The sequence below is a fragment of the Pavona decussata genome, unplaced genomic scaffold, assembly GCF_977016875.1.
Source record: "Pavona decussata unplaced genomic scaffold, jaPavDecu1.1 SCAFFOLD_393, whole genome shotgun sequence".
Lineage (NCBI taxonomy): Eukaryota > Metazoa > Cnidaria > Anthozoa > Scleractinia > Agariciidae > Pavona > Pavona decussata.
The window spans coordinates 32,014-42,546 of record NW_028145764.1 but is presented as its reverse complement, the minus strand read 5'-3'; the positions used below and the strand labels follow the sequence as shown (position 1 = coordinate 42,546).

General features: G+C 37.4%; 1 protein-coding gene across 1 annotated transcript; it reads left to right on the top strand.

Moving 5' to 3' along the window:
• The first annotated feature begins 4,033 nt into the window (after positions 1–4,033).
• On the top strand, positions 4,034–10,202 carry LOC146451198 (uncharacterized). Its single transcript, XM_085099479.1, has 4 exons — positions 4,034–4,118; positions 4,573–4,701; positions 6,060–6,209; positions 7,784–10,202. The coding sequence occupies exons 1-4, from the start codon at positions 4,034–4,036 to the stop codon at positions 8,341–8,343; spliced, it is 924 nt and encodes a 307-aa protein (XP_084955605.1). The 3' UTR covers positions 8,344–10,202.
• The last annotated feature ends 331 nt before the right edge of the window (positions 10,203–10,533 follow it).

The window sequence follows — 10,533 nt, the reverse complement described above, 5'->3', positions numbered from 1 at the left end:
AGCATTTTTTTTTTCTTTTTTCATTTGAATGCCATTAGGAACAGAGAAATCATTAACAAATAAAAGAGGCGCCAAACAAAACAAAGAAAGTGATGCTACTCCGAGAACACCGACTTCTTATTTTCATTCTCTCTGAGCGCCACGGTAGCTTAGAAACATCATGTTGAAGAATCGATGGTGTGCAAGCTTCCTTTCACCATTTAGCCACAATGATTAACAAATGTATACAAACTTAGAATATTCTCTCTCTTCCATACGGGGGATGGAGCCGAAGAATTGAAATCAATGATGTTGGGAAGAGGCAAGGGAAAACGATAAAAACAAAAAGAAAGAAAGTTCTGCTCAGAGAACAGTGTTTGTTTCATTTGAATCCCATTAGGGTCAGAGAATTCATCAGAAACTTCGTGTGCGGTTTAGCAAAATTGGAGCTATAAATAAATAAAAAATGCCTCAAGCAATGTTCAGTGTCAAAGGTAAACGAAAAATTAAAACAGAAATACCAAAGAACGAAGTAAAGGCTGATGTCATGGATACTGAGAGACATAAATTGGATAACATCTTTGCTTTGAACTATCTTATTGCAGAGGACTGCACAGGATTCGGAGATTAAAAACCCGAGATCAAGGAGCATTTACTACAGATCAAGACTTTGTCCTTCGTCAAAGTGAGTTTTTGCAAAATTTTGAGGTATTAAGGTTTTGGCTTAGCTTTTTAGGTATTAATACAATTTTGTTGACCCAGTTGCTCACTTTCGGGGTTCTATAAAGTCCTCGTTCTCTGGATGGTTTTAAGAAACTAATCGTCAAAGCTTGTTTTCTCATTATTGCCAGTTATCTTACCAATTATCCTTTCAAAACAGTTTTTATGTTATCAGCTAGTTTTCCGTTAGCTTCTGTGCATGAGATGAGATGTTTTCTTCTCTAAATCGTTCGGGTTTTATCGCTGTTCCTACCAGTTCCTTTCAATTCCCGAGAAGATAGGAATCTTACCAGCTTGGTCTGTCTGGTGATGACCACGAAAACACGGAAACTAAATTATTACTAGCGCGCGCCAGTGAGGGCCGTATTCTGCCTAATTTCAGATTATTTAACAATTGTTCACCAAATTGGTCCACTTACTGAGTTATCCCTAATGGGAGCGGTCCACTTATGAGAAGTTATCCCTTACCATCACTTTTCATCCATTTTACTGACACTGAGGTGAATAATTGTTTTAGTATATACCACACAAGCTGAATAACTAGTGGACCAACAAATTATTTTATTTCTGACAATATACCGACAAATGGTATGAAATTTTCAAATCTCGCGCGCCACGCGGTAAGTGATTTCTTATTGTAGAAAGTTCCAACTCGCTTTCTTGCAGACAAATGAAACTTTTTGAGACTCTTGTTTAGTTCCTACAGTGTCATTTCTTAAAATTTTCTGCGAAATTCGTCTTGTTGCTGAAACCATGCTGAAAAATATTAGTTGCTTCATTGTTTTCATTGTAATTTTAGTGTTCGACAGTTTTCGTAAATAAGGGATTTTATTTTTATTTTTCGCCTAAGAATATCGGGTTGAAAAGATTTAATAACTTACCATTTAATGCCGCCAACCAAACTTTCTTGCCATCTATGTATTTTTGTTAATAGCCGCCTTTTTTATCGAAATAATTTCCTCTTAAGTAATCATGGCGAAACGGGAAGCCATCTTGTTTCAATTCGGCTGCTCGGAGTGAATAGTTGACTTTTTAGATCACAATGGGCTTTTGTTTCTCATTTTAAGGGACTCTTTAATTGTGTGCAGTCCGCGCTTAAATCGGAGGCAATCGGCAAATTGTCGGTGATGACATCTTATCACCTAAGGGGGTCTAGTGGCGGAAAATGTTAAGTTGGACACCAAAGGACATAGGGTGGAGAAGTAGCTGTATTGTCTCACGGTCGCGCAGTGAACGGATTGTAAGCGTGATGCTTCTTGCATAGTTTTTAAGACTGAAAGTGCATCAGTTAAATTACCGTCAGGACATTGAGAAACGTAAAACAACGCATTTCAACGCAGTTTGTGCTTTTGATTGAGGTTTCGTTCCTCGGTAATGATACACGTGCATAAGTCATGGAAGCACCCCTTCGAAGACGGTAAAGAGCGTGATGAAGTCGTGCGCATTGCTCACCCTCGTATTTATTTTACAAAACTTGCCCTCTTGTTTTCACAGCTGATCATTTAATCCTTTCTAACTAAAAGGTAGGAGCTTAGAACATCAGAATAAAGCTCGCTTGGGTTTGTTGAAAGACGTATTTCATGAACCGTTTTCTTCGCGCGCGCGCATATAATCTTTAGGAGAAAACACATTTTACAGATCGATGTTTGCTGGAAATTACATTGCCTTAACTTCTTTTACGCTGGATAATTTGCTTAATGTTTGATAGTTTAACATCGTGTAAAGGAGCTGTAAAGTTTGATTTGCACTACTTTTGCCTGCGATATAGAAATGGTATGCAAATTTGTTGCACATGAATCGTAGGCTAATTGACCGGAATAAATATATTTTTTAGAGCAGAATAGGAAGGAAATCTGGGATCGAAAAACGTCGAATGGCCGTCTTCAGTCAGTCTGATTAGTTTTAGTACACAATATGTGATGTTTGGAAACTTCCAAGGGCTCCATATGAATCGGTTTTGATGTCATAATTGGTGACGTGAATTGTGAGCCGTGAGGATCGCACGCATATTCGATCCTCCCTGAGTGGGAAAGAGTTTCAATCAGAGCTTGAAACTTGGAACAAAAAAACTTATTTTCTTCGTCTTGTGAGAAATGAGATTTAATTTAGGAAAAATTACATTTAAGAAACACTTTAATTTTAATGAATACAAGCATTAGTTTCAAGGCCATTTGGAGTAGCGTGCACAAACCTGCATACTTTAGAAAAACTTGATCCCAGTTCCTTGTCATAATATGCCCACAAATCCCGTTCGCAGTGTCACAAATAGTAAAAATAAAAACAATTTATCTAATGCAAACAAGAGAGATAAAATAATCATTATAATGAAAAGGTACTCGATGTACGCATCCAGTTAAACCTACGGAGACCTTTCAGTACACTAACTTCTATTCATAAGTAAACAAAAGGAAATCAAAGGGAAGGCTCTTAGAACTATAACTAACTATAAAAAAAAACTTTAAATCACACTTTATAGAGGAGGGTACTCAGAGGATCAGGAGCCCGTCAAAAAAAAAAACAAAAAAAACAAAAAACAAAAAGAGCACAAGTAAATGTTCCCGTTAATAACGAAATTTCATCCAGCATTGATTAACCCCATCTAGGCCGGGGGGTGGGGTCGATTTTGCCTGCGGCGACTTTGAACCTCAATACATTTTTTTACTACTTGCGTAAATGCCATGAAACTTTGATAAATGTTTCGGAAAATTATCTGGAAACAATTTGACGTGCTCGGTTAGTGTTCTATGACTTTGATGTGACCATGGTAACCCATTTTTAACAGGTCGGGTTTTTTTTTTAGAAAACAGAAAAAACCTTTTTGAAATGAAGAAATATCCCTTTTCTTAGAGTATTATTTTATGTTTTTAGCTCATATGTGTTGTTTTCATGGATTTGATTACTTTTCGTTGTATGTTTTCGTTGTCGTTTCCGTGACTTTGCGTTTTCCAGTAGTTTTCGGGAAATCAACAAATCTAACATGGTAAATCAGGGAGGTCGCCATTTGGAAATCATGACGTAATTAATGTGACGCCGTCACTCCTCTTTGCGACCACAAAGGAAACATCTTTGGACGTACTATTTCTACTCTTAGTGTCATTTTCATGGCTTTCATAGCCCCAGAAGACGAAAAAGGCTGTTCTAAGTAGGGTTAATAATGTAAAACCAGCGCTCATGAACACCAGACATCTTACCTCTGAAACAGCAACGACTGCTACATACTCGCACGAACGAGGTTACAAAATACTAAAACTTACGCAAGAGATTTACGCAGGCTTGTCACGTCTTATAGCCCTATCAGTAGTATTTGAAACTTACCATTTCTTTTAGCGACAAAATGGCTGTTAAGGAAGCAATGATCTTTCTCCTGGCTATCATGTATCCAGTGATGATGATTGCAGAGCAAACCGCAAAACCTGAAGGTAAATATTAATACAATTTAAAAAAAAAACAAAAAGGAAAATATGGCGGCAGCTAATTACCGTCAGTAAACCATCAAATTTTATTTGTGCAAGACAGCTAATGGTATGGCATTTTTTTTATCTAAAGAACGAAACGAAAAATAGGGAATTTGTCATTAATGAGTAATACATTTTATAAACAACTACCAATTAAATTATTGTTGCTTTTATGATACCAGTAGTCATCAAGTGTGATAATGACGATATCACATGGGCTATTAATAGTAGGTATTAAAACTGTGTTCCTCAAAATGGATAGTGCAAGGTGGCGTTCGATAAACAAGTAAAATTTTGTGGTGATTTTGAATCTAAAGTTGAGCAAGCGTTTTTTTAAGTTGAGTTAACTGAAGAGATAATATTTATTCTGGGTTTAAATATTTTACTAACATTCAGTTTCGAAACAATTTGGTTACAGCTTGCCCTGAGAGAAAGAAAGTCATTGATGCGATCAACAAACAAAACGAAGAAGTCAAGAAAGTAAAGGAACGCGTTAAGAACTTCCTGGATAGAATAGCTGCAGAAGTTGAACGCTTTTCTTGCACAGGTGGGTAGAGTACTGAAGTATATTGTCACCAGATGAGCGATCTTGGACTCACTTTTCACCACATGTATGGTGAAGTTTTCGACTTTAAAATATACAATATACAATATACAATAATGGAACAACACCGTGAATGATAAACGTTAAAACAGACATGTTACTAAGTACAATCTACCTGGGCAATCTAGCTGGGCGCCATGTTAAATGTGGCAATACGTCGATAAAATAGTGGTAAATACTCATTTTTGGTCAAAAATTAATCAGTATCTTAAATGCAAAAAAGGTTACAAAACCCTACATGTTTAGTAATGTGTTTGGCTTTATTCACCTTTTGCGTGTCATTTCCGGTTGAACTACATTTCGTTTATTGCAGATATAAAGTGATGCGTTAGAATCTCAGGAAGAGTTTTATCGTTCACCTGTCATTGTGCATGCTGACATATGCCTACCTAATACAACGACGCCCAAGTATACGCTTCAAGAGCATCTTGATTTTTTTTTAAGTCCTACAGTTTATGGCGTTAGGCAGCTCAAATATTAAAAAGAAGAAAAGAAATGTTAAGGTTCACAGTCGACGCAGGCAGATCCCCCATTCTCCAACTCTCTTCTAGATACTGTGGATGCTTCGACAAACGGGTCCTCGGCACCAAGAATTACAATGAGCATATCAAGAATTTGAAGAATCCATTGAAGGCAGTCTTCCGCAATTTAGACACTTGAATTGAGAGGCAATTCCATAACTTATCTTCAAAACGTGACAAAAAGTCACGCTGTTGATTCAATTGCAAACGTTCCTCCCTTGCCGTCTTTCTTAAGAAACTATGGCAAACATTTCAGTTTTTTCACCGTTCTTTAGTCAGTTTTGCAAAAGTTCGCAAAGGCGAGTAAAAGTAAAGTGTTACAAACGTTCGAAGCTTAACTTTTGTATCGCAAATCTCCTTTTGTTTTTATCGCCTGCCCGTCTTATACCTGAAGAAGGAGATGTCGTTGATGAGAAATTGAAAGATTATCTTTTCCAATTATATTTTTCAAATAGTTATTTGTATCATTGTACGATGATTATTATTTTCAGATTAGGACTGAACGCCCTTTTTATTGCTGATAGTATTTAATATGCATTTGTAAATTAGGATTGATAGTTCTTTTTCCTATTGTAGACAATGACTAATTCATTTGTGTAAATTAGGACTGAAAGGCCTACTTGGAGCCCCAATAAAGATCATTTTCATTTCAATTCATTTTACTCGCTCTCTTTTTTATGGTTCTTTTTTTTGTTATCTTTCTTCACTTGTTGTGGCTGTTGTTTTCTAAATTGGTTTACTGAGAGTTCATATTTCTTAAAATGAATTTTATACCTTTAGAAACAAAGGGCTGGGATTACGATCATCCTGGAGCATCATGCAAGGACATCCTGGACTCTGGTTCCTCCATAGGAGATGGGGAGTACTGGATCAACCCTGGATGGAGTGGCGATCCATTGAAAGTTTACTGCGACATGACTACTGAAGGAGGTGAAGATTAAAATATTTCTACCTTACCCATTTTCTTGCGTATAGGCGTGTTAAAAGTCGCTCACTTCTACTGCCCTTGTAGACGCTTACAATGGAAGCTATAAACTGAAAATAGATTTCTTTTAGGTCGACCTCAACACACAGCATGGAGACATTTTTGAAAATGTTCCGCCGACTCCTCGCACACGAGTGCCACGAGTCTTAACAACAATGTTGTTACTCTTCAAGCCATTTATGTGAGCTTTCAATGACAATATTTCATAACCCTTTTTGTTTTGGGGGGCTCTGCTAACGTGGGGTTGGAACAGGTTTCTTTTACCTTGAGCAATTTTTGGATACAAAGAGAACTTTTAGATTTTTCGCACAAACATCAAAATTAGTTGAGCATATATTTAACAGCAATTTATGCGAACTTTCCTGTTGTGCTTGGGTGAAAAATCATAAAAAACAAACCAAACTTAACAAGAAGCTGTTACCAGCTTAAACTGTGGCCATATTTGACTGCGTGGTGCGTAATCCTACGATCTTATAACCTCCAGCATCACTAACTCCCCCAAATCGATAGATACAGAGATATAGTGAGGCAATAAGTAACCACCAGATAGAATTGCATTTCTTGCAGTCAGAATGAAATACAGGGGAAAACGACATTTGTTAAGTAGGATACCTTGTGCTTCGTACGGATGTTTTAATCCCCGGGCTTTAATCCTTACGTTTTCACCTTTGATTTGGAGACAGAAGCCATTTGTACATTGATTATTTTTCAATACTAACCGTGAGTCAGATATGTATTTTTGTGACCCCGGATCGTGATGACGCAAAAAGATCGCAATTTCCAGTATGATCGTCGTGAAGGCCACATTCAAGTATTCTACCTTGTTCATCCTCTGTTGATTAAAACGCAAACTTTTGCAAGCGTAATTCCGTCATCATTGTTCAAGTCCGGATATTTACAGGTTTGGACAGAAATGATTTCAAGTAGTCATTCTCTCTATGAATGCCAAAGTCTTATTTTTAGTCATTTGTCTTGCATCGGCCATCTTGTATGTGACACGTCATGTGGTCATATACGAAGTCTTATGCATTATTTCTTGGACAATCACGACACACACAAAAAAATAATAATAAATAAATAATAAAAAGTAATAAAAAAGAACGCAACCGAGAACTTAACTCGCGTCTCACGGCCTGGATAATTAGATTTAACGACCTTATTATATATAAAGTTGGTAAACTCAGAGAAAAAAAATGTTTTTCAAAGTTGGGTGGATTTTCCAATCTAAAAGAAATTAATTTCGAATTGCTTTGAATCGATCAAACAAAAAAATAAATAGTAAAAATGGGACTGAGGAGTTACAGATGACTCACACATGTCAAAGCAGGTTGTGTCAAACACTGCAAATAAGATGTTTAAAATCTTCAAGCGTGGCCTTCAGATAAATTTAGTCATGTTATCTGATTGTTTTATCTCGCGTTTTAAAAAAATGACAGTAGAAGTATCGAGTAATAATAAACCCTTATATTTCCTTCTGCTTAATGGACGTAAGATGACAATTAATCTCCTCTGACTTCAGGGGGCTGGCTTCTTGTCTCCAGTTATGTGATGCAAAGCTCAACACCTCCCTCTCAACTGCCACTTAGCACTTCACTCCTTGGAATAAGCAGCAATCAGACGTTTATCACAACAAGCGTCATGAATGAATTGAGAAGATACCTGAACTTTACTCAGGTAAGATTGCACTGCAAGAAGCAAGAGGGGAGACGATTTCATATCACCACGCTTCTGAACAGTGCAGGTGAAGCTGCCGTCCAATTCCTCAGCGGTCAGACGGATGTTATGCCTCTCGCTTGTGGTTCGTATTTTAAAATGAATGACGACGACTCGTCGTTAAGTACAGCTTGCGATAAGTGGGGAAAGGAAAGCGGTAATTTTCTCGTTGGTAAATGGGGAATTGAACAGGTTATTGATCATGGCACCGCTCTTGGACTGCCTGAAAACCGGTTATTCGATCACACTGCTTTCGTAGAAATTAAATATCATTGGTTACTTGGGTTGTTGCAGGACAGGTGGGAATGTGATGATTACCTTGTTGGGGTAACTTCTGGGGATTTCTGGAAAGTGTTTGTTCGCTAAGGGCTTTAGATTGGTGCCATACTTACTTGTTTCCATTTGATAAGGGTTTACATTTTCCAGCAGCAGTATATTAGTCAGCTAAATAATTTTGAAGCTTCCAGGCAGCTTGTCTTGTAGTGGAGGGTTACGTTTTGAACAGCTGGATCTCCTGAGTAATTTTCCATTCTATACAGATTCAAGTGACAGTGTTTTTCCTCTATAGAAACTAAACTGCATTATGTTCTTTTTAATTAGTTATATAGTCATCACAAAGGCTTATGGTTTTAGAGACAGCAACATCACAATAGAATGATCCTTATTAATGTAACGATTAACTTGCAATAAGCACACAATTTTAATTTTAAATTGTTTAGCATGGGATGAAAATTTCGGGCAGCCAGTGTACAAATAGTTGTCAGTTTGCTTCTCTGTTTCTTTTCTTTTATGTTCTTATGTTTATATCAAGTTTATGTAATGTTTCAAAACACGAGCAGCAGTGTTTTATCCGCATTTAAAACCAACCATGTGTTGAAGAGCTGGAAAGCAGTAGACTAGTGTCAGGTTTCCGTGTTTTGCTGATATATTGCCTGATTACCCGATCTATTATGTTGGTAGATAACATGTAGAATGTTCTTTACCTCGTTGTGAAAACCATTCAAGGTACTCATTTGTCTTAATTGTACATTCTGATACGCCAAAGCTTGGATGAAAAGTGTTGTTAATCAAAACATCAAGAAACGGCAACTTGTGGACGACCTCCTTTTCAACAGTAAACCGAATATAAGGATGTTTTAAAGAGTCAATGTCATTGAAAAAAACATGAGCACCATGCAACATGAGCACCAAACAAAAAGCAAATTGAAGGTATCCTCGACATAGAATAAAACATTAAAAGATGTGTATTCTTGTTACTAAAGACTTTCATGGAGGTCCCATGATAAGGTTGGCTAGGAGAGGAGAAAGGAGAGATCCAAAAGCCACACCATCGATCTGTTCATAGATTGCCGTATCTTGATCAACGTTTAATTTGTTAGATACATAACATATATGCTGCATCTTAGGCCACGTTAAGACTCAATACCCCACTGGTAGCTACCCCAGTAGACGGCCACTAGTCTGAATTTAGCTTTTTGTCGGTGCTCAAGCAAAAACCTGGGCACGTCCGCTTCCTTCAAGGGTAGTACTCGGGCACTGCTCTGGACAGATATTTGCCTCCCTGCCATACAAAATGTAAACAAAATGTCGGGCGCTACATTGACGAACGAGAAAGCGATTGCTCTTTGGGCAACAAAGAGTCTGGACAATGTCCTTTTCAGTGCCCGGGCACTTAGCCCTGTACAAATGTCTGCTTGTTTCCTGGAAACTCCGTACAAAATACTTGTTGATGTCGTCCAGTAGATTACGAACGTAAGAAAAGATACAATATATAATCGTATCTATCCAGGTGTAACAATGGTAAATGGATAATATTAATTTACAATAAACTTACAAGCTGGGTAATTTTTGTTCTTGTGATTTTGTCTCACGTCGCAGTGACCCTTTTATGTTTAGTGTAGAGTTCGGTTCTGTCGGAACAGAGAAACCTCAGAAGGATAGTATCACGCACGCTCAGCGTGAAGACACCATTGAGCACCTTACAAACTTAACCACTGTGAATCACACATGAACAAATTTTAGGTCTCTGTTATATTGTTTTCGGTGGAAAAAGTAATATTACTACAGCTACCAGAAATGCTTTTAATAGCGGCTGCCTGTAAGGATCGAGAATTCGCCGTCAACGACCAATTCGGCAAATCGCTCATATTTGGTCTAAAAACACCCCTTGGTGAACTATCTTCAAAAATCATATTTAAAAGTTCTAACGACTTTTTTATTTTGAGAAATTCGCAAAATTCCAAAATGAGGTCAAGGTGCGGTTTTTCGGCCAACTGAAGGCTTAAATTAAGGTGCGAGAACGAAGCACAAATGCCAAATGGTCAAAATAAATTCAATCGAAGTCAAACTTTACACAAACTATAAGCAACTATTTTCGTTTATTGTACACTACTAAATATTTTCAAATCTATCCACTTTGTGACATGACGAGATCATGCTAGCGAATACCTTAAAACTTCCATTGTAGAGCGCTTAAAATAGCGATGAAAAGCCCTGGTAAAATAGCGCTGAATAGCGCTGGTACCTCAGTTTTCGATAATCTTCTCTTAAAGACTT

Coding starts and splice junctions, on each gene's coding strand:
- LOC146451198 (XM_085099479.1), top strand. CDS start 4,034: ATGGCTGTTAAGGAAGCAATGATCTTTCTCCTGGCTATCATGTATCCA. Junction 4,119..4,572: donor GCAAACCGCAAAACCTGAAG/GTAAATATTAAT, acceptor ATTTGGTTACAG/CTTGCCCTGAGAGAAAGAAA. Junction 4,702..6,059: donor TGAACGCTTTTCTTGCACAG/GTGGGTAGAGTA, acceptor TTATACCTTTAG/AAACAAAGGGCTGGGATTAC.